The sequence below is a fragment of the Carassius auratus genome, linkage group LG44F (assembly GCF_003368295.1).
Source record: "Carassius auratus strain Wakin linkage group LG44F, ASM336829v1, whole genome shotgun sequence".
In the NCBI taxonomy this organism is placed as follows: domain Eukaryota; kingdom Metazoa; phylum Chordata; class Actinopteri; order Cypriniformes; family Cyprinidae; genus Carassius; species Carassius auratus.
This window is the reverse complement of record NC_039298.1, coordinates 7,025,098-7,049,504: the sequence shown is the minus strand read 5'-3', so window position 1 is coordinate 7,049,504 and position 24,407 is coordinate 7,025,098. Positions and strand designations below refer to the sequence as shown.

General features: G+C 45.2%; 2 protein-coding genes across 3 annotated transcripts in view; one reads left to right on the top strand and one right to left on the bottom strand.

Moving 5' to 3' along the window:
• The window catches only part of LOC113068430 (F-box/LRR-repeat protein 19-like), a 19,133-nt gene extending 7,259 nt beyond the window's left edge, over nt 1–11,874 (bottom strand). Inside the window, exons 1-9 of one of the 2 annotated variants that reach the window (XM_026241217.1) lie at nt 11,388–11,874; nt 8,122–8,307; nt 7,876–8,019; nt 7,712–7,798; nt 7,161–7,343; nt 5,828–5,860; nt 4,633–5,750; nt 1,819–1,982; nt 1,353–1,517 (exon numbers count right to left, since the gene is read on the bottom strand). In XM_026241217.1, coding sequence (XP_026097002.1) covers nt 1,353–1,517; nt 1,819–1,982; nt 4,633–5,750; nt 5,828–5,860; nt 7,161–7,343; nt 7,712–7,798; nt 7,876–8,019; nt 8,122–8,292 — 2,065 coding nt within the window. In that variant the 5' untranslated portion in view covers nt 8,293–8,307; nt 11,388–11,874. Of the gene's footprint in view, nt 1–1,352; nt 1,518–1,818; nt 1,983–4,632; nt 5,754–5,827; nt 5,861–7,160; nt 7,344–7,711; nt 7,799–7,875; nt 8,020–8,121; nt 8,308–11,387 lie in introns of both variants that reach the window. The other variant, XM_026241216.1, reaches the window with a different exon arrangement.
• A 225-nt stretch (nt 11,875–12,099) lies between these two features.
• Nucleotides 12,100–19,978, top strand: ube2m (ubiquitin conjugating enzyme E2 M). The gene is made up of 6 exons (XM_026241218.1): nt 12,100–12,376; nt 16,574–16,668; nt 16,763–16,801; nt 18,820–18,923; nt 18,998–19,061; nt 19,129–19,978. The coding sequence occupies exons 1-6, from the start codon at nt 12,262–12,264 to the stop codon at nt 19,267–19,269; spliced, it is 558 nt and encodes a 185-aa protein (XP_026097003.1). The 5' UTR covers nt 12,100–12,261; the 3' UTR covers nt 19,270–19,978.
• Nucleotides 19,979–24,407: the final 4,429 nt, after the last annotated feature.

Below are 24,407 nucleotides of genomic sequence, written 5' to 3'. Positions count from 1 at the left end.
TGGGCAACATTTTGGTCCCAGTCCGCCGCTGAATAGCACACCCCTATCCAAAAAGCACGACCAGTTGTATTAATAATGTTATCCTGAGTGTGAAGTGTTACCAGAATTTGTTTTAATTAAGGTGAAAAATAAAAGTTTTGTGTTTAATGTATTTGTGCTGATGTTGAAATGGATTTCAAAACATATTGTATCGAAAAAAGTATCGTTAGGTATCGAAACTGAGGTATCGAAATTAGCACCGGATCGAAAGATTTTGAACAATACCCAGCCCTAAGTGTGTGTGTGTGTGTGTGTGTGTGTGAGAGAATGAGTGACTGAGTGAGTGTGTGTGTGTGTGTGTGTGTGTGTGTGTGTGTGTGTGTGTGTGTGTGTGGGTGAGAGTGAGGAGTGAGAGAGTGAGTGTGTGTGAGAGTGAGTGAGTGAGTGAGTGTGTGTGTGAGTGTGAGAGAGTGAGTGAGAGTGTGTGTGTGTGTCTGTGTGTGTGAGTGAGCGAGAGTGAGTGAGTGAGAGAGAGATAGAGTGAGTCAGTGAGTGAGTGAGCGAGAGTGTGTGTGTGAGTGAGAGTGTGGGAGAGTAAGTGAGTGCGCATGTATGTGTGTGTGTTTGTGTGTGTGTGTGTGAGAGTGAGTGTTTGGTAGAGAGAGAGTCAGTGAGTGAGTGAGTTTGTGTGTGAGTGAGTGAGAGAGAGTGAGAGTGAGTGGGTGCGTGCGTGTGAGAATGAGAGTGAGTGAGTGTTAGAGTGTGTTTGTGTGCGTGTGTGTGCATGTGAGAGAGTGAGTGTGTGTGTGTGTGTGTGTGTGAGTGAGTGAGTGTGAGTGTGAGAGAGAGTGTGAGTAAAAGGGAGAGAGTGAGTGAGTGAGCGAGTGAGAGAGAGAGAGAGTGAGAGTGAGTGTGTGTGCGTGCGTGTGAGAGTGTGTGTGTGTGTGTGTGCGAGCGAGTGAGTGAGAGTGAGTGAATGAGTGAGAGTGTGTGTGAGTGAGTGAGTGTGAGAGAGTGAGTGTGTGTGTGTGTGTGCGTGTGAGTGTGAGAGAGTGTGAGAGAGTGTGTGTGTGTGTGTGTGTGTGTGAGAGAGTGTGAGAGTGAGTGTGTGTGTGTGTGTGTGAGAGAGAGAGAGACCTGAGCGTGTCTGTGTGTGTGTGAGAGAGACCTGAGTGTGTGTGTGAGTGAGTGAGTGTGTGTGTGTGTGTGTGAGTGTGTGAGTGAGAGAGACCTGAGCGTGTGTCTCTGTGTGTGTGTGTGTGTGTGTGTGAGAGACCTGAGCGTGTGTGTGAGAGAGAGAGACCTGAGCGTGTGTCTCTGTGTGTGTGTGTGTGAGAGACCTGAGCGTGTGTGTGTGTGTGTGTGAGAGAGACCTGAGCGTGTGTCGTTGGTCGGCGGGGCCAGCAGCTCCCTCAGATGTGAGTCCTTCAGATCCTCCACCCAGCTGAGGTCCAGCAGCCGCAGACAGGGACACACAGACTGACAGAGCGCCGAGACCGAGGCCCACGAGCAGCCCGCCACGTTCAGCTCCAGCAGCCCTGAGGAGCACAGAACACCGGTCAACACCAGCTCATCACTGACCACACAGAACCTACGCTCTTCAAATCAGACTACTGCGCTACTTGTCATAATGTGACCCTGGACTGTTCAAAATCCTCAGTTTTTCCTTTCCCATCTATTTTCTTCTTGTGTGGATTTCTCTCTTTTCACTCATCTGCCCAGAGCACGTCTCGTCTGGAGAGCAGAGCTGTATGTAGATCTATGCTCTTTCTCTGGGACTGTACTTACCACACTAACCACGCTTCACATTAATACTCTGGAACAAGAGCATGACCTTACCTTGCAGACGGTTAATGAGCCACATGAGCTGTTTCTTGGAGATGTTGGTGTAGCCCAGGTTGAGAGACACGGGCTGTCGACGGATTATACTGCTCAGCATGGGAGGAGTGATGGAGCGCTGGTGGCTCAGATCGATCTGAGTCCATAACCTGTGATCACAGCACCTGCACACACACACACACACACACACACACACACCCACACGCACGCGTCAGGCATCTTCACTGGACACAGAGGTGCACCGTCTGTCTCAGCCAGTAACTGGAAAATGTTAAGTCTGGCATTGCTCTGAACTATCAGGAGACACACAGTACTCCCTGATCAACACCTGAGCTGCTCACCCAATCAACAATCAAATTCACAAACGAATCAATGTGATCTGTTATCCGTTTAACCGAACAGAATCAGTTTCAAAGAGTCATTTGTTCACAGACGTTACTATCAGGTCTTCATTACATCACTGAAATGTAGTGTTGTAAAAAGTCAGAAATAATGGTTTAGCACATTACTTCTAATTCAGTTCTCCAGCTGGAGACTTGATCCTCCTGCTGAAGATAAACAATACATTGTGTTGAAATTTTTTAATAATGATTTTTCAGTGCACAGATCTGAATGACACTGTAGTAATTCATGCGTTCACCTGTCCTTCTGTCCTGAATCTCATGTGAAAAGGGATTTAATGGTAAAATAATCTATTTAAGAATGAAATCACAACTGCCCAGAGCGGTGGATTTCTAGGGTCAACTGGCTACAGAAGGAAGGTTTCCCAGCACCACTCTGTGACTGATTGTCTGGTCAAGTGCAGAGACTGCAGATCCACTGACGTGCTGAAGGTACGATTCATCTTTCAGAGGGCCAGTCTTGCATACAAACGACCCTGACTCCATATCACTCGTCATGTTTACACTTGATCATTTAAATGACATACTGTTACTTAAAAACACACGTGTCAAGAGTGAAGACTAAATATGAGGTTACGGGACACGACTATCCAACCTCTGATGACAGCAGCGCTCGTTTGACTGGTCACTGCCTGTCTACGACCCCAGACCTGTGACAGACCAGACATCCTCAAAGACATCGGTCAAGATGAAGCTCAGATCTTTTCTGACACCTACGATGTTTCCTAAGATTCACAGCTGTCATCGTCCGCTATCATTCGCCATTTTTGAAGTCAACTGGACCAATTTCCTGTTTCATTGAATTACAGTGCCTCCAGTGACATTTGAACACTTTAGTGTCAATAAGAGCTTTCATAGTGCATCAAATGGGATCAATATTTCAAATTTACCAAAGTATTTACTTTGTATTATTAAGTAGTAGGGATGTAACGATTTACTCAAATCACGATTCGATTCTCTTTTTTGTTTTGTAACAAAATGAGATTTAAGACAAATTATAAATAAAATGTGTTCTTTTATTATTGCTTGGGCAAAATGCTGCACGTTTTTTTGTGAAACTGAAATATAACACTATAATTAAATACTTATATAGCACTTGCGTATTATTGCTATTTTGTTGGTTTTGATTGTTTATTGTCCTCTTTTGGAAGAGGCTTTAAAAAATTAAATATAAATGTAAACATAACAAAACAAAATTGAAATTTTTAAAAAAGCCTCAAATCAAATAAATCTCTTCATATAAACAAAATAAGGCTTTGTGCTTGCTCTTTCCATTTAAAATGAGAGACAACCCCTGCACTTCATTCATGACCAAAACAAAGATGCACGCAACATGAGCAGTTTTTAATCGAGTTTCCTCGGTTACCGCCATAAACAAAGCACTCACGAACGCCGCAGCAGGTGGAGCTTAAAGCGTTTCCTCGGTTACCGCCATAAACAAAGCACTCACGAATGCCGCGGCAGGTGGAGCTTAAAGCGTTTCCTTGGTTACCGCCGTAAACACAGCACTCATGAACGCCGCGGCAGGTGGAGCTTAAAGCGTTTCCTCGGTTACCGCCGTAAACAAAGCACTCACGAATGCCGCGGCAGGTGGAGCTTAAAGCGTTTCCTCGGTTACCGCCGTAAACACAGCACTCATGAACGCCGCGGCAGGTGGAGCTAAAGCGTTTCCTTGGTTACCGCCATAAACAAAGCACTCATGAACGCTGTGGCAGATGGAGCTTAAATCGTTTCCTCGGTTACCGCCATAAACAAAGCACTCACGAACGCCGCAGCAGGTGGAGCTAAAGCGTTTCCTCGGTTACCGCCATAAACAAAGCACTCATGAACGCTGCGGCAGGTGGAGCTAAAGCGTTTCCTCGGTTACCGCCATAACAAAGCACTCATGAACGCAGCGGCAGGTGGAGCTAAAGCGTTTCCTCGGTTACCGCCATAAACAAAGCACTCATGAACGCTGCGGCAGGTGGAGCTTAAATCGTTTCCTCGGTTACCGCCATAAACAAAGCACTCATGAACGCTGCGGCAGGTGGAGCTTAAATCGTTTCCTCGGTTACCGCCATAAACAAAACACTCATAAACGCCGCGGCAAGTGGAGCTAAAGTGTTTCCTAGGTTACAGCTGTAGAGAAAGCAGCGCTGCACTTATGAACTTTAATAAGTATTTAACAGATGCAAGACGAAAAGAAAAAATACCATCTAAACTTTTATTAAGACAGTAAGTTCCACTCAGACATGCATTCATATAAACTCCTGCCCCTAACTGAATCACAATTTGTTTAGCATCTCCTAACATATTTGAATCGATTTTCAACCGGCTCGTGGTTAACCGTTACATTCCTATTAGGCCGTTTGCTGAGGTTTAACAGTGATATGGATGCTGATGCCTAGCTGTGATGTGGTGTCTGATGTCTTACCAACGGCTCCAGGTGCGGCACACACGCATGCAGACACACAGCTGCCGCTGACTGAGATGCTGGAAGACACGGAGCCAGACCTCCCTCGGCAGCACGTGAGACGCGCCGCTGTCCAGCGGCAGGCAGTGTGGCTCGGGGCAGGCCGGCGGCGGTCGCACAAGGTGTCGCTCCATCTGCAGGGGCCGCGGCGGCGAGGGCACAGCCACAGCACTCCTCTTCACCAGTTGTGAGCGCGACTGCTGCGAGCGATGTGGAGCCAGAGAGATGCTGACCGGGTTACAGGTGGCAGTGTTGCCGTTCGCAGTACCAGAGCCAGCTGCTGCTGTACCTGTGCTCTTATTTGAGGAAATGTTCTGCCGGCTTCCTCCTCGGATTTTGCTCCCACGGACAGCCTTTCCGGGGGTGTGCCGGTGATTGGTTACAGTACTGCTGTTGGAGTTCTCCTTCTCTTGCATCTCTCTGCCAGCCACCCGTGTGCGGCCGTTGCGTGTGTCCTGTCCGTTAGTGCGCTTGGATGAGGACAGGCCTTCGGGTCCCGCCAAATGTCCATGTCCGAAGGGTGGCAGCTGAGTAGCTGACAGCGGTGAGGACGGCTGACCCCGATCCCCTGCCCTGTCCTCATCCTCATCTGCTTCAGTGTCCACGACCGCTCTGCGCAGCCTGCTACTCACGTCTCCTCTGCGGCGCTGTGGCTGCGGCTCGTCCACGCTGTCCTGCTCATGGTCTGCTGCTACGCTCTCACCATCAGAATCCTCACTGGCACTGAAGCCCAGCTCTGCCAGACGGCGGCTTCGCTCTCGCTCGCGGATGCTGCTGTTGCCGTATCCAGCTGCTGGAGAGGAAGCTTCTGAGGCGGCGACAGGAGATGGCGAGTCTGAATCCGATTCTGAGTCGCTTTCTGAGCTGGAGGAGGACGAGGAGCTGGAGTCGCGCACTCGCTCCAGTAGCTGACACATGCGTTTGAAGCGCTCAAGCTTCTCACGTTGATGCGAGCGCTGGTCCTGGCTCGGGGCCGAGGGCTGCGCCGCACCAGAGCCTCCAGCAGAGCTGTGTCCACCAGCCAGCGAAGAGTTGGGCCCGTTCGCTTCAGAAGAATCTGAGGAGTTGGGTTTGGCTTTCTGCTGAAGATGTTAAAGAGAGAAGATTACAACACACAACTGTGCATGTCATCTCAACAATAAGACTAAAGACTTACCTTTTTCAGGTGTTTATCACGGGCACCTTTGATCTGTTGAGGACAAACAGAAAAACACACGTGTTCAAACAGGACCTGAGTGATGCATGGTAATATGTGACGTTACTTCCTGCTAAACTCTGTACCAACTCTACAAAACGGTGGACGGTCACACACACACACTAATCGCAATATCTGATAATATGGTCTACCTAAGCCCCACCTCCACCACGCCCCTCTTGAATAGACTTGAACACTTTGTTGGCATTAATGGAAGTGCATTAGCATGGTTTAAATCGTACTTATATGACCGCCATCAGTTCGTAGCAGTGAATGAAGATGTATCATATCGATCACAAGTGCAGTATGGAGTACCTCAAGGCTCAGTACTAGGGCCGCTACTCTTCACGCTTTACATGTTACCCTTGGGAGATATCATCAGGAAACATGGTGTTAGCTTTCACTGTTATGCTGATGATACTCAGCTCTATATTTCTTCGCAGCCCGGTGAAACACACCAATTTAAAAAAAATAACAGAATGCATAGTCGATATAAAAAACTGGATGACGAGTAATTTCCTACTGCTAAATTCAGAAAAACAGAGGTGTTAATTATAGGACCTAAAAACTCTGCTTGTAATAACCTAGAACACTGTCTAAGACTTGGTGGCTGCTCTGCGTTCCTGACATGCAAAACTATGACTGCTGCACTCGCATCTCACATGAGGGAGGATCAGAAAGTGAAGAAGAGTTAGAGGTTCAACTTTAAGAAAACATGTCTAGAGAATTTGTGGGGATTTTATTCCATTCCGCTGCGTCTCATCTGTTTTTAAATGCAATCGCGTGTGGAAAAAATGGTTCTTTTTTTTTTTTTTACAGTGAACCATGCCACCCCTACTATTTACCTAAATGTATTACTTCAGACTTATGTGCCCTCTAGAAGCTTGAGTTCTGCAAGTGAATGTCGCTTCATTGTTCATCCCAAAGAAGCACAAAATCACTCCTGGTGGAATGACCTCCCCAACTCAATCCGAGCAGCTGAGTCCTTGGCCATCTTCAAGAATCTCCTCCATCTTTATTTGACCCTCTAACTCTAGCACTCACTATTCTAATTCTATTCTTTAAAAAAACGTGTTATTTATTATATTATTTAAAAGCCCTTGCTATGTGTACGGCGTTAAGCTAACTGAGACTTGTTATAGCACTTGTGTTTCATTGCTCTGTTACTGATTTTGATTGCTTCTGTTGTCCTCACGTGTAAGTCACATCGGTTAAAGTGTCAGCTGAAAGACTAAATGTGAATGTAATGTGTCCCGTCACACTCAAGCTGAATCACAATCAGTGAAGCACTCACCTTCTTTCTGGAGCCGCTCTCCTGAGGAAGCTCCTTGTCCTTCCTGCGCTTGGCTCCGTCCGGCCGGGCCGAGTCGTCCAGGGACAGGCTCTTCTTCTTACTGGGTGGAGGCTCATCCGTCAGCTTCCAGCGGCTCACCTCCCCATTGTCCATGCGCCTCTTCCCTGAACCATCTCCTGGATCCTAAACATCGGACACTTCCATTAGCATGATGTTTATTAGGCTGAAGGCCAATCAGAACTAGATCAGTGATGACATCATCACGCTTCAGTCAGATGGCATCATGAAGTCGAAACGCTCCTGGTCTAGAAACGGAGCTGATGTGAGTGACCCAGAGATCTCTACTTCTGTGATCTACAGCGCTCTGAATCTGCTACAGCTTCAGTTCACATCATTTCCTAACGCCACTGCTTCCTGTCTGTCTCCTTCACTCTACTAAAACAGATTTATTCACCAAGTGTTCTCTTTACATTTAAGTTCACATGAACTAGCTGGAGACTGTCCCACTCTGGCCTGTGATGGAGCAGTGGAGGATCTGTGTGCAGTCTTACCTTACTGGTCTTTCCTTCCTTGTGGCACTTTGGACATTCCCAGCAGTTTGGGATCTCATCATTAATAATGCCTTCAGACTTGGCCATCTGAGGAGAGAGGGTTGATGGTGTTATCAGACGCTGGCTTCGATCAGCTTCACCCCTGAGGAGTGTGTGTTACTAACCTTCAGACAGCTGGGGTGGATGATCTCGTTACAGATGGTGCACTCCATGAGCGAGAGGCTGAACTTCTCCTCCTCCGACTCCACCGTGTCCTCCTTCCCTGCTTCACCACACGCGAAACACACGGCTGTGTGCGGTAACACGGGCTGAGGAGAGCAGGAGAGTCAGTGAAGCCAGAGGCTTTCAGTCACACACTCACACAAGCACATCCACATCATGAAGGGAAAGAGTCTGTTTGCTGGACTCACCGCAGTGCACTGGCGGAGCAGACAGGACTGCTTCATCCGGCCCGGCCCGCCGAACTTCTTCATGTCCTTACAGAAGTGACACTCTCCACACTCGGTCCGCAGACAGGCCTGACAGCGCCGGCACCGTGTCCGCCGCCGCCGCGCACCCCCCAGAGCCTTACTGCCAGACATCCCCTCCGCATTCAGCTGAGGAGCGCACACACACACACATGGGGACAGAGACAGAGACACACACGGACACACACACACAGGGAGACAGAGACACACACACACACATATATAATTAGCTCTTTGCACATCTGCAGAACACGCACTGCTCTTTTTCTTACTGTCTGTAATCTCTAACTGATTGGAGTTGCTCTTTTATAAATACAAAAAGCTATCTACACACGACTAAACAAATACATACATACATATATATATATATATATATATATATTAGGTCTGTCAAATCATATACAGGTGCTGGTCATATAATTATAATATCATCAAAAAGTTGATTTATTTCATTAAATCCATTCAAAAAAAGAGAAGTTTGTATATTATATTCATTCATTACACACAGACTAATATATTTATTTATATTTTATTTATTTTATTTTTTATGATTATAACTGACATCTAAGAAAAATACGTATCTCAGAAAATTTGAATGTTACTTAAAACCAACACAAAGAAATTATTTTAGAAATCTTGGCCAACTGAAAGTATGAAGATGAAAAGTATGAGCAAGTACAGCACTCAGTTGTGTCTCTTGTGTCTGAATGATTGCAGCAATGCGGCGTGGCATGGAGTGGATCAGTCTGTGGCACTGCTCAGGTGTTATGAGAGACCAGGTGTCTCTGATAGTGGCCTTCAGCTCTTCTGCAATTTTGGGTCTGGCATATCACATCTTCCTCTTCACAATACCCCACAGATTTTCTAATCTATATCGACTATAGATTTTCTACAGGGTTAAGGTCAGGTGAGTTTGCTGTCCAATTAAGAACAGGGGTACCATGGTCCTTAAACCAGGTACTGGTAGCTTTGGCACTGTGTGCAGGTGAAGAGTCCTGTTGGAAAATGAGATCTGCATCTCCATAAAGTTGGTCAGCAGCAGGAAGCATGAAGTGATCTAAAACTTCCTGGTATACGGCTGTGTTGCCCTTTGACCTCAGAAAACACAGTGGATCAACACTAGCAGATGACATTGACCCCAAACCATCACTGACTGTGGAAACTTTACACTGGACTCAAGCAACGTGGATTGTGTGCCTCTCCTCTCTTCCTCCAGACTCTGGGACCCTGATTTCCAAAGGAAATGCTAAATTTACTTTCATCAGAGAACATAACTGTGGTCCACTCAGCAGCAGTCCAGTCCTTTCTGAAGCGAGACGCTTCTGATGCTGTCTGTTGTTCAAGAGTGTCTTGACACAAGGAATGCGAAGCTGAAACCCATGTCTTGCATACGTCTGTGTGTAGTGGTTCTTGAAGCACTGACTCCAGCTGCAGTCCACTCTTTGTGAATCTCCCCCACATTTCTGAATGGGTTTTGTTTCACAATCCTCTCCAGGGTGCAGTTATCTCTATTGCTTGTAAAAAAAATTTCTACCACATCTTTTCCTTCCCTTCGCCTCTCTATTAATGTGCTTGGACACAGAGCTCTGTGAACAGCCAGCCTCTTTTGCAATGACCTTTTGTGTCTTGTCCTCCTTGTGCAATGTGTCAAAGGTCATCTTTTGGACACCTGTCAGGTCAGCAGTCTTCCCCGTGATTGTGTATCCTACAGAACTAGACTGAGAGACAATTTAAAGTCTTTGCAGGTGTTTTGAGTTAATTAGCTGATTAGAGTGTGACACCAGGTGTCTTCAATATTGAACCTTTTCACAATATTCTAATTTTCTGAGATACTGAATTTGGGATTTTCCTTAGTAGTCAGTTATAATCAACAAAATTAAAAGAAATAAACATTTGAAATATATCAGTCTGTGTGTAATGAATGAATATAATATACAAGTTTCACTTTTATATAAATCCTGTTTTTGATGATATTCTAATGATATGACCAGCAGCTGTAGATGTGTGTCCTGTGTTTATCTACACGACCGGTCAAGAGTCTGGGGTCAGTGAGACCTATAATGTTCTCAGAGAAGTCTCTTCTGCACATCAAGGCTGCAATTATTTGATAAAAAAAAAAAGAAATAAATAATAATAAAATAGAAATAACAATATTTCAAAATGTTATTTTAATATTAAATAATGGTTTATATTTCAATATCCTTTAAAGTGTAATGTATTTCTGTGATGCTCCGCTGTATTTTCAGCATCATTCCTCCAGTCTTCAGTGTCACATGATCTTCAGAAATCAGAATAATATTCGGATTTATTATCAGAATTATCAATCTTGTGCTGACATATGTTTTTTGAAATTGGGATACTTTTTTTAGGATTCTTTGACAAATAAAATTTTTAAAAAGGACAGCATGTATTCAAAATATAAATATTTTCTAACAATATACATCTTTGCTATCACTTCTTATCAATTGAACAAATCCTTGCTGAATAAAAGTTTTAATTTCTTTCTAAAAGAGAGAATAAAAATGTACTGACTCCAAACTTCTGAACTGTAGAAAAGATTTCTAAGATACTGAGAAGAGAATCCTGAAAAACTATCACAGTTTACAACAGAATCTGAAGCAGCACGGTTTCAGCACGGATAATAAATAATAAAAAATCAATAATAATAAATCATCATATTTTCATGATTTCTGAAGATCATGTGACACTGAAGACTGGAGGAATGATGCTGAAAATACAGCGGAGCATCACAGAAATAAATCTTAATGATATTTCACAGTATAAACATTTTTGATCAAATAAATGCAGTGTTGATGAGCAGAAGCGACTTCTGTAAATCATGAAAAAGGTTCTGATCCAGACACACATCTCTATCATCAGTGACAGGGGTCAGAGGTCAAGAGCTGATCTGACCTCACTACACAGTGTGAGCCACAGGAGCTACTACATGATCGAAGAGACACACCATGAGCTGAATCCACTGCTACACACAGTGTGTCAGGAGAGCACAGACCACAGCAGCACACACAGAGAGAGCGCTTCACCGTGTTTACATGCACAGACTCACTGACTGTGTGCAGCGGAAGCGCCGCCGGAAGCAGCAGCTAGCATGTGTTAGCAGCTTCAGCAGCACTAACTCACCTCTCTAACCTCCTGATCTGAAGAAGCTGAGCGCTTGAGTCTCACACAGACCCTGACACACGACTCACCTGCTCGAGTGGAGGCGCATGCTGCTGGATCGAGCATCAGACTGATGTGTTCTCGCGACAGATGCACACAATGAGACAGCTTCCTTGTTCCTGTTGTATCGCAGCTTTACATGAGAGTCTCGATTAAAGCCCAGACTCAGAGATCACGATCCCTCAGCCCTTCTGATGCTCCACACGGCCAGAGATCCTCACCTGTGAGCGCAGGCCAGTCTCCCAGCGCTCGGCTGAACTGAAAGAGAAACAGCGCAGGCGGACGAGCGCGTCTTTGTTCGCTCTCTCTATTGTGCTGCTCCGCTGCGCGTGCAGGAGTATTATATTAATATCTGTCCCAGTCCAGAGCAGCTCGTCACCCCGACGCCACCACACTCCGAGCCTGCTCCCGACGATCAAATAAATAAATAAATATGGTAAATAAAAAATATGGAGAGTAAAAAAACGACAGCTCCTCCCGGTCTGTTCGTCACGACCGAAAGGCAACATGGGAAATGTGGTCCACTTGTGCCCTACCCAAAACATTCATGTTATTTACATTGCTGAATTATATATATATATATATATATATATATTTTTTTTTACAGCCCAATGCTTCAGATGTTATTTTATAAAAATAATAATAATAACAAAGTTGATTTTAAATCCATAAATACCACAACAATAATGAATAATAATTCGTGGTTTGAGCTGATCTGGAAGCAGTTGTTAGAATAGAGTCAGATGTGTGACTGTGCGGCTAACATTAGCCGCTAACACACACACACACACACAGCTGCTGAACACACCGCGCATCGGCTCAGATCGCTCTTCAACACTCATCAGCGGCGTCAGATCAGACTAGATTGGCTTCGGCTGGATCTCAGCACAGACCTGAGTGAAGATGATCAAGCTTTTCTCGCTGAAGCAGCAGAAGAAGGACGAGGAGTCCGCGGGAGGAACGAGAGCCGGAGCCGGCGGGAAGAAGGCGAGCGCGGCCCAGCTGCGGATACAGAAGGGTACGAGCACCAGAGCATCCCTCCAGAGACCGTCACTTATCCCTCTCTCTCACACACACACACACACACACACGGAGAGAGACAGGGAGTCAGTATTCATTCCCTACTCAGGCTCGTTTAAAGACCGTCCTCACGCTTTCGAGCGACATTAGCATTAGCCACCGCGCTAACACATAGCGCAACTCTCGGCACTGATTTATCATTATTTACTCGGTGTTTGGACACTTCAGGGGTGTCACGGAGAGAGAAGCTCATGTGTGAAGTCACAGAGCTCGACAGAAAGGCTCGTTCTCTGCCAGATCAAGCTCAGTCTCAGTCACAACATTGAGGCCTGCTCCGTTAGCCTCGGAAGCAGAAGCCTCGGCCTGTGTGACTCTGATCCCGCGGGACACTTGACACTTCAGACCGTCACAGAAATCCGGAGAACACCTCAAGACACTCAGGATTAACCGTTGTTGTTAATAGTTAAACCACGGTAACCACAAATTTACCATGGTGCTGCTAGGGTTTTTGTAGTAAAACTGGTTATAAATGGAAAAACTGCAGTTTTACTACAAAAACCCTAGCAGCACCATGGTAAATTTGTGGTTACCGTGGTTTAACTATTTAAAATAGTAATCATGGTTATTTGTGGTAAAACCATGGTTCATTTTCATAAGGGATCGCTGTTTTAAACCACTGAAACAATAAAATAAGTTTGAGGGGTGTTTGAACCGAATGACCCTCCTCTCATCATTTACTCACGCTTTGGTTTATCATCAGATTCAGCTCAGTTGTTATTATTATTTCTGGCCCTCCATTCAAAGTTCATTCCTCCGGAGTTTCAGCGCCTCAGAAGAGACATATTAAAGTGTTTCTGAAACACATCCATATGAAATGGGTGGTTTTCTGTAAATGACAGACAGGTGTAATTTAGGCTTTAGCTCACACACAAAGGTTGAGCTCAACAGAAGTTGAGTGCTGTAAATGTGAGTGTGTGAAGCCAGTCTCTTCAGAGGACTTGTGCCCGATTCCGTTTGTGAAGCGTTGAGATCTCTGTCTGGAGCTAAACTCAGACCGCTGTCTGTCTCAGAGACTCACGGCCCACTTCACAAATCAGGCAGTCAGCTGAAGGTGGGTCACTCGGTTCAGTTCAGATGGGGGCTGCTCGTATTAGAACCAGTTATTCTGCTTTGAAGTGTGTGTTCAGTGTCAGAACGTCTGTTGTTGTTTTGGTCTGTGACTCCGCCCACTGCCAGTTCAGCCAATAGCATTTCAACACCCGTGTTGGAGCCCAAGTATCGGTCTCTGCAGGAAAGTAATGGGAGTCACCAGATCAGGGTGTTTTTACACCATGATACCTGATTAGTTGATGTAATAGTGACGTTAGGTTTAGGGGTGGGGTTGGGTAAGGGGGATCATTTAGATTGCATGATTCAGAAACACCCAGCAGTTTCAAAACACCCACATGGTGATAAACGCCCACTTTTGCTCTGCAGAGACCTAAGTCTCTTGGAGCCAGGAAATGAACTGGGTCAGAGATCACAGATTCTAAAACTCCATCCATACACATCTCTCCAGCATTGAGAGTTTGGAGTGCAGCACCTGTTTCAGCCGCTAGCTGTCAATATTAGGAACTGTACTCTAATGATGCTGTTGATGTGGATGGATGCGTTTTGGTGACTGACTGATATAGTGCTGAAAATCCCTCTTATATAAGCACATATGACCTTTATCACGGTCAGCAAACCTGCTCAAGGTCATGTCCAGATTCTGTAAGAGAAGCTGATGATGTGTTAAGCCCCTTTCACACTGCATGTCGGACCCAGCATATTGCCAGAACATTGCCGGGTCACCTTCTGAAAGCAAACACGTCCCGGGATTGATTCCGGCATTGAACCCGGGTCGGGGACCTAGTAACATTGTGGGGTTCGACCCGGGACGAGCGCTGTGTGAACAAAAGCCAGATCTAATGCCGTGTCGAAGTGATGACGCGCATTATTGCGCGACTCTTTTACCGGCTGTTTTGAAGGAAGATCAGCGTTCGCGATGAAAACATATTTGCAAACTGTAATGAAGCAGAGATCAGTTAGTTCCTCACTTTCCGCGCTGACGCGAGATCGTTTGCTTGCTTCAGTGAAAGTATAACATGCCTAGCGTTGTCGACTCATACATTACACGTCACGCCCTGATGTCACGTGTTGTTAAGGGATCTTTACGGGTTGTGTGTGAAAGCACACACATATCACTGGCAGTGTGAAAGTGCAAAATCTAGTGACCCGGGAACTATTGCCGGAACACTTTTCCCATGTATTTGCCGGAATGGCAGTGTGAAAGGGGCTTAAGACTCCTCAGCTTTAATGTGAGCCAGCAGATCTGTGATCAGACCTCTCAAAAAACCCTGACAGTGATTGCACTTCTGCAAACCCGGACTAGAAAAAGCTCTTAGTCAATCAGTGTGTGTTAGGTTACTCAGACAGTTGGACATCAGTGATGGACATTGCTCTGACGGTGAAGATCCAGCCCTGCTGCTGACACAAAGACACAGGACACAGACACGCACAGAAACCAACACACACAGGACACACAAAGAGACACACACAGGTCACAGACACACACACGGAAAGGACAGGACATGGACACACAGGACACAAACACATAGACACCGGACACACACACACAGACATAGACACAGGACACACAAAGAGACACACACAGGTCACAGACACGGACAGGACAGGACATGGACACACACAGGACACGGACACTGACACAGGACACAGACACAGGACACACACGGACACAGACAACGGACACACACACAGGACACGGGGACATAGACACAGCACACGGACACACACAGGACACACACAGACACAGGACACACAGACACAAGACACACAAAGAGACACACACAGGTCACAGACACGGACAGGACATGGACACACACAGGACACGGACAGACACACGACACACACACAGGACACAGACACACACAGACACAGGACACACACGGACACACATACAGACATAGGACACACAAAGAGACACGGACAGACACAGGACACACACGGACACACACACAGACATAGGACACACAAAGGACACACAGACACAGGACACACACAGACACACACAGGACATGGACACACAAAGAGACACACACAGGTCACAGACACGGACAGGACATGGACAGACACACAGGACATAGACACACAGGACACAGAAAGGACACACAGACACAGGACACGGACACACACAGACACAGGACACACACAGGACACGGACAGACACAGGACACACACAGACACGGGACACACACAGACACGGGACACACACAGGACACGGACAGACACAGGACACGGACAGACACAGGACACACACAGACATAGGACACACACAGGACACGGACAGACACAGGACACACACAGGACACGGACAGACACAGGACACACACGGGACACGGACAGACACAGGACACACACAGACACGGGACACACACAGACACAGGACACACACAGGACACACACAGGACACGGACAGACACTGGACACATACAGACACACAGGACACGGATACAGGACACAGACACACACTCCCAGACACGAGACACGCAGACACAGGACACACACACGGACACAGGACACACACAGGACCCACAGACACACACACAGGACACTGACACACACAGACACAGGACACACACAGACACACACAGGACATGGACAGACACAGACACAGGACACACACAGGACATGGACACATACAGGACACACAGGACACGGATACAGGACACAGACACACACTCCCAGACACGACACACACAGACACAGGACACACACAGGACATGGACACATACAGGACACACAGGACACGGATACAGGACACAGACACACACTCCCAGACACGAGACACACAGACACAGACACACACAGACACTGGAAACACACACAGACACAGACACACACAGACACAGGAAACACACACAGACACAGGAAACACACACAGACACAGGACGTGGACACACACAGGACACACATAGGACCCACAGACACACACACAGGACACGGACACACACAGACACAGGACACGGCCACATACAGGACACACACAGGACCACGCTCAGACCAGATTGAACTAGTAACCCTGAAAAAAGCTTCAGAATGAATAGTGAGAGGTTTGTCTGTGTGTAATGCTGCTGTTGTTTCTCTGTGACAGACATCAACGAGCTGAACCTGCCTAAGACGTGTGAGATTGTGTTCCCTGACCAAGACGACCTGCTCACCTTCAAGCTCATCATCTCCCCGGACGAGGTGTGATCCTGAGTGATCCGTGTAGTGTCTGTCTGAATATTGAGGCGTGAGCTGTCACAGAAGCATTGATCATCTCTCTCTTCTTCTTCTGCAGGGTTTCTATAAAGGTGGTAAATTTGTCTTCAGTTTTAAGGTAAACAGCAGCTGGATCCTCTGTAGACAGATCACACACACTCACCCTGGTGATTCGGTAGATTCCTGTAGCAGTCTAGCTGTGTTTGTGTGTACAAGTTCACTTTCATTAAACTACACCACATAAAAGACTCATTTCATCATTTAAATATCTTTGATAATGTTTTCACTAGGGGTGGGGGGAAAATAGATACAGCATAGTATGGTGATATTTTCCACAGCATCACTGTATCTATACACGGAAGCCAAGTATTGATCTTTTATTATGCTATTTGGTAGAATAATAAAAAAAAATTGGCCTAAAATAGGCTACATAATACTGATGATATATATGTCCCGCTCCGGGCGTCAGTGTTCAGTGTGCATGTGTCTCTCCCGCTCCGCTCTGTGAATGTGCTCGTGTACCTGAGAAGCAGTACACTCAGATAACACTGAAGGATATCTCTGTGCAGTACACACTTCTGTTAGAGCAGCACTACTGTAACCGTGTAGTTCAGCTCTGACGCTCTCACAAGAATTACTTTGTAGGACTATACATTATTTGTATAATTAGTCCAAAAAACAACTTCTATCTGATTTTCTTACACAGAAGGGAATATGTTTAATATTAATAATGTTATATTTAAAAATGTTGATATTTAATATTAAGGTAACACTTCTCAATAAGTTTTCATTAGTTAATGTATTAACATAAATGAACAATGAACAATACATTACAGTATTCTTAATGTTAATTTAGAACAGAATACAGTTGTATAGAGTGCATTAACTGTTAACAAGCACAACTGTGGATTTATAATGCATTAGTAAATGATGAACAACTATTGTTCATTCTTAGTTTAACTAAAGTAGTTAAAGGGATAGTTCACCCAAAAATCTAAATGATGTCATTAATAACTCACCCTCATGTCGTTCCAAACCCGTGAGACCTCCTTTTATCTTCAGAACACAGTTTAAGATATTTTAGATTTAGTCCGAGAGCTCTCAGTTCCTCCATTGAAACTGTGTGTACGGTCTACTGTCCATGTCCAGAAAGGTAAGAAAAACATCATCAAAGTAGTCCATGTGACATCAGAGGGTCCGTTAGAATATTCTGAAGCATCGAAAATACATTTTGGTCCAAAAATAGCAAAAAATACGACTTTATTCAGCATTGTCTTCTCTTCCGGGTCTGTTGTGAGAGACTTCAAAACAAAGCAGTTTGTGATATCAAAATGTATTTTCGATGCTTCAAAATATTCTAAACTGAGGTCTTACGGGTTTGGAACGACATGAGGGTGAGTTATTAATTACATAATTCACCGAAAAATGGAAATTTTCTAAGTATCATAAAAATTTAGTTTAATTTAAAAACTCTTTAAAAAAAAAACTTTCAATTATTTAATAAATAATAATTACAAAGCATTTTTGTTTTCGGCTGAGCGATGCAGATGTAAGATTACTTGTCTTATTTAATTGAACAATAATTCACCTTCAGATGTACCAATTGCTGAAGGGCCTGCACAAGTTTAAGATAAGTCCAAGTATCATTGTTCAGATGACCTGCAGTAGTTCATGTGGACTAGACTGTAACACAGGTGCACACAACATCTGACAGCTTACATGAGTCGGTCTGCTTCACAATCACAGTCAGAGAAACAGAGGAGTGTTTCTTTTTAGTTAAGACCATGTTGACAAAGTTTTCCTTCGGAGACCAAATTTGAAGTTGGAAAAAGATAATAAATGGCAATCTATTGCAGAATATCGCAATATTACCGTGCTCCTATTGTATAGTGAGGCTTCTGGTGATCCCCACTCCTAGTTTTCACCTGTGTTCTGGTTCTGAAGCAAGAGTTAGAATGATTTACTATTAGACATCTGTGCAGGTTTGTCTTCCTGTCAGCGTCCTTCAGCAGGTGATGTTCAGTAATGTAGTGTGTGTGTCCAGATCTGAGCCAATCAGACGCCAGAGAAGGAACTGATCTGCTCTTCACAAGCCTGTGAGATGATCTCTGAGCAGTGTTGTTGTTCTGCTTTCAGGTGGGACAGGGATACCCTCACGACCCTCCGAAAGTTAAATGTGAAACGATGGTCTATCACCCCAACATTGACCTGGAAGGCAACGTCTGTCTAAATATTTTGAGGTATTCTAGGTGCACTCCCCTGTTCCTCCTCATAGAGCAGCGCTCGTTCTCACTGCATCATGTTTGTGTTTCAGAGAAGACTGGAAGCCCGTGCTGACCATTAACTCCATCATATACGGACTGCAGTATCTGTTCCTGGTAAGTTGAGAAGACTGAGTTCCTGCTGGTGAGCAGTGTTCAGGTCTAAACCCTGTGTCGTCCGCAGGAGCCCAATCCTGAAGACCCTCTGAACAAAGAGGCAGCGGAGGTGCTGCAGACCAACCGGCGGCTGTTCGAGCAGAACGTCCAGCGCTCGCTGCGCGGAGGATACGTGGGAGCCACCTACTTCGAGCGCTGCCTCAAATAGTCCACGCCGCCGGCCCTCACATCCCAGAATGCATTTATCGTTTACATGCGCTGAGACGCACTGACCGACACACTGACCGCACACAGGAGAGGAGGAGGGCCGGTCAGTGATTGTTGCTCAGAGAATTCAGCCCTATTTTGCCACTATGCTGGTACCCACTGTTTATTTTTGCTGAGATTCACCTGCTAACTTCTCCTCCCACTCACAGAGAGTAAGACAGACACATTCAGATCATTACACTTCAGGACGGAATTCGTTTGGGCTTCGGCTACGCTGACCTGCCTCGAGTCGCACGTATTCAAGTAGTCACTCATTTTTACCTTTGCCTTCGACCAATTCTGATCGACCAGTGCTGACAAATTGTTACCCGCTGAAGCTAGAGAGCGGCTCTGGAGATGGTCAGGATCCGTCTGCTCATTGGGCTGTTGGGAGCTTGGGACACGTACATGTTTTGCTGTAGTTTTCCTGGTTGGGAATGGGTGGGATGGGATTTCCCCGAGGAGGATCGTCGTAGGGTTAGGAAGGGTTGCGTACAATGTTAGAGTTCTGTTGTGTATATTGAAAAATCCCAGTTGTTCATGATGACTGCAATATGAATTATGTTAAATAAAATATTGACTTGAATGCCTACATTTTAAGATGAGTGTAAACTACAACAGCAGATTGTCTTTAAAGAAACAGCAACAATAAAATGTTTTATCTGACTGGACGCTGCTGCTGCGCTGTGTTCACACTGACATCCAGCTGAACCAGATAACATTCACTTCATTTCACTGTGATCTGCTGTCAGAGGGACGTGTGTGACCCTACAACAAGACAAACTCACCTACAGTTACCACCCCTCACACGCACAGGATTGTGGGATATCCTGCTGCTTTCAGATTTCAGACAAATGCACGAATAAAGGGTGATGAAATCTGCAAGAGCACTGCCCTTTCACAATGGTTTTATATGTTAATATGAACATGGCATTGCTCTCCGTGCTTCAGTCAGCTGAGAACAGTAAATCAGTCTTGCCCTCTTTGATTTATGCTTCATTTTGAGGAATATTACTTTAGCTTTTACATTTTAAAGCATAATAGTTAACCTTTCAGCATTTATAAACACAGTTGATTATTTCGAAGGGAGAAACCCTGACCTGTCCCAGTACCTGACAGATGATTCTTTGAGTAAATCTGAAGGAATGATTGGTGGTTTGGACGGATCTGATCTGATCGGCAGTGAGTCGAACCACTCCATCAGTTCTTGTCTGACTCTCAGTGATCCAGAGCTCAAGTGTGCTCATAAATGCCTGGCTCTGTCCCAACAGCAGTGCAGTCCACAAGAGGTTTCTGAAGGGTGCTGAGCAGTGCTCTCTCCTGACGGTCGAAGTGACCCTAAACCCTGAGTATCACACAGCTGCAGCGCTTCTGGAGACAGTACACAAGCACATCACCACCATCCGTGTGACCTTCACATTACTGGTGCTTTACAAAGCTTGAACATTTACCTGTTTTAATATTTGGTTTATTTTTTTAAAGTTGAAACACAAAACTTAGCAATAAACAACTATTATTCTATGGAAATTATTTTGGCTAAAATAATAAAAGTTGGCCCGATCGAGCTTCAGACTGGCCCCAGAAATATAATCTCAGCACGGTAATCAACCTTAAAGATGTGAATGAGATGGCCATGGCTTTCTCAACAAACAAAATAACAAATATTTAAATAACAAGGAAAGGAGGGGATTGGGAAGGAAACAAAAAATAAATATACGCTGAACAAAATTATAAACACAACACTTTTGTTTTTGCCCCCATTTTTCATGAGATTTTAAAAATTAGAAAATATTGTTGGTCTACATTCTACAATACCGAAGTTACAGTCGTTTGAGCTGGCAGTGCCAGCCAGAGCACCTGTCCAGCAGATTTTAAGCATGTTACAGTTCTGCCATTATTAAAGAGGCTTAATTTTGCAATAGAGGATCCAAATAAATTTAGACCAATCTCAAGTCTACCTTGTTTAGCCAAGGTCTTAGAAAAAGTGGTATTTAAGCAGCTACAAGCACATATCACAGGTGATTTAAATTAGTGAGCCCTAGTAAGTCCTGCCACAGCACTGAGACAATGCTGCTCAAAGTGTTAAATTACATCTTTGTTTCACTGGATAATGGCGACAATGTTATTTTAATTCTGCTTGACCTTAGTGCAGTGTTTGATATGGTGGACTGTGAGATTTTAATCAACCGCTAGAACCCTGGGTTGGCCTAAAAGGAAATGTTCTCAAATGGTTTAGATCTTATCTCACAGACAGATTTGTTTCTGTTAATAGTGGGGGCTGTAATTCTTCAAGATTACATCTTCCTTGGGGAGTACCACAAGGTTCAATCCTTGCTCCAATTCTTTTCTCCCTTTATATGCTACCATTGGGGGCTATTTTTCACAAATATAAAGTCTCATTTCATTGTTACGCTGATCATATGCAGATTCTCTTTCTTAAATTCAGTCAGTATCTCACTATGGGACCGCCTCAGGGCGTGGCCGATCGTGGAAGCACCAATAACACCACGTCTGCCAACCACAGCAGACCAATCACTGCAGCGATCAGGGAGTCCCGCCTCCCTGTATATAAACCACAGCTACCTGCCATTTCATCATTCTTGCTCTCTTCCCCGTGAAGATTTCGGAAGCTGTCCTTAGCAGACTTTGGGAATTATAGCTAAACAATTTATCTTCATCTCCTGCTTGGGTGCTAAACATGCTCAGACTGCGATGTCCAGCCCCGAGGGCTGTCCCCACTACACAACGTTCTCATTCGATTTGGTGATGGCATTTCCTCCCCCTGTCGAATCATTTGTGCTGAATCATTTGCATGTGAGCCACAGGGCAGTGCTCTCTTCAGCCGGTGCCTTATTGCCAGGGAAAACAGAGCATTTCACCGTCTCTGTTTTTCATAGATTTATAAATCTTCTGCACTGCCCGTAAGTGCTTTGAACGCGATGTCCCTCCTTTCAGCCTATCAAGCGGAGTTACTAGAGGAGATGGGGCGTCAGCTGGACTCCGGTTCTCCCAACCCAGCACTCTGGGAGGAGATATGCGTCATTGCAGGTTTAAACCTGTGCACGTCCCGCGAAGCAGTTCAAAGTAGCGGTTGGAGTATGGGCTTAGCGGTTGTGGGAGAGGGATCGCTATGGCTGGGTTTGCCATGCCTCTCTGACAAAGAAAAAGTGGGGTTTTTGGATGCCCCTATCGATTCAAAGGCCATGTTGGCCCCCCCTCGGAGGAACAAAAAGAGGCGGTTGACCTGAGACATCAGTTTGGCAACAACAAGGGCTTGGAGCCAGCACTCATGGTTTCTCTGTCCCATCCCGTCAAACGATTAATTTCTCCCTCCTGCAGGGAAACGGAGAAGGAAATTAAATGTGCAAAGTGTTTGTATGGGCAGTCCAAAGTTCAGTGTCGACGGTAAAATGTCCCATGTTTCCCTGGTACCCCTCCAAAGAATTGTCTCTCCCTCCACTTACGAGGTTTGTTCTGAGGGAGGCAGAACATCTCATCACAAATAAAGTTTTTTCTGTCGCATCCAAGCCACTGTTAATCCTCCTGGGATAAATGAAGTGTTAATTTCAGTGGTCCAAGGGGAAGCAGCTCAGGAAGAAATATCCTATTTAATGAGAAAAGGAGTCATAAGAATGATTCCAAGGGAGGAAAGTCAGACAGCTTCTACTCCCGTTTTTTGTGATTCCCAAACAAGGGGGAGGTATCCATCCCATTTTAGATTTAAGGGTACTCAACAAACACCACAGAAAAAACAAATTCAAAATGCTTTCGCTCAGAACTTTGTGTCAAGGTATTCATCAAGGGGATTGGTTCACCTCAGTGGACCTCCAGGACGCATATTTTATATGCATATTTTATATAGATAAACAATGGGAATAATGAACAGAGGAGCAGATTTACTGTCCAGAGGGAATCCTCTGTACAGGGAGTGAAACTGCTCTACGACCAGCCATGGCCATTACCAGCACGCAGGCATCTTCTCTCACAAGTACAGGGGGAAATATTTCACCCCTCCCCTCAGAAACTAGCTCTCTGGGCCTGGCCCATGAAAGGCTAAATCTGAATGCAGCTGGGAACGCGAGTGCTGCCTCAATGCGCTCTTTATATAATCTCAGTTAGGGGTTCCACATCGGTTACACCCAGTGTCAAAGTCCCTTACAGAAGTAACCCTGCGTTTGTACCCAAAGTGTTTGATCACGCTGGTGCAGTTCAATCAGTGCACCTGCTAGCTTTTCTTCCACCACCCTTTGCATCCCCAGAGAGGAGAGGTTACACAGTTTATGTCCTGTTCGTACTCTGCATAAGTATGTTCAGAGAACACATACACTTCGTAAGAGCCATCAGCTGTTTGTCTCTTGGGCTGACTCCTACAGAGGAAGACCTATCTCCCGTCAACACCTTTCTCATTGGGTTGTGGAGGCTATCATATTATGTTACAATAATTTGAATTTGGAGCCCCCAATAGGACTATGAGCACACTCTACTGGAGGCATGGCTACTTCCTGGGCTCTGTTTAGAGGCATCTCTATTTAGGAAATTTGTGCGGCAGCCAGCTGGTCTTCTCCGCACACATTTGCTCGTTTCTATAGACTGGATGTGACAGAGCCCTCTCTAGCCAGTTCAGTTCTGGGAGTGAGGGGTCAGGTTGCATACTGCAATTTTATTAAAGGGCGAGTTCCTTATTCTCAGGGCTTAAAGTTCTCCAGCACCGTGACGGATTTCCGGCATGCAGCGTTTAATCCTACATAAAAAATTATTTTGTTGATTGATATCACTTTTGAGTCCATGCGTTCTCCTACCAATGGTATGACATTAACTAACATTAGTAGTCAGTCAGAATGTTTTGCTTTTATAAACACATAATAGTTTTCAATTGCAGAGTCGTAACTGATGAATGGAGAAGCACGACAAAAAGCTGTCAGGCGAAATGGTCAAATATATCCATCTAGCGCATATTCACAAAGAAAAGCTCATTATAAAGCAGCAGAGTTTGTAAACAGCTCAGAGTAATCATGCCATCTCCATAAGAATGATATTGTCACAGTGTCTGGGTTGTGTTCCCTGGGTTTCCACTAGGTGTCCCCCTTTCCCACGGTGTCT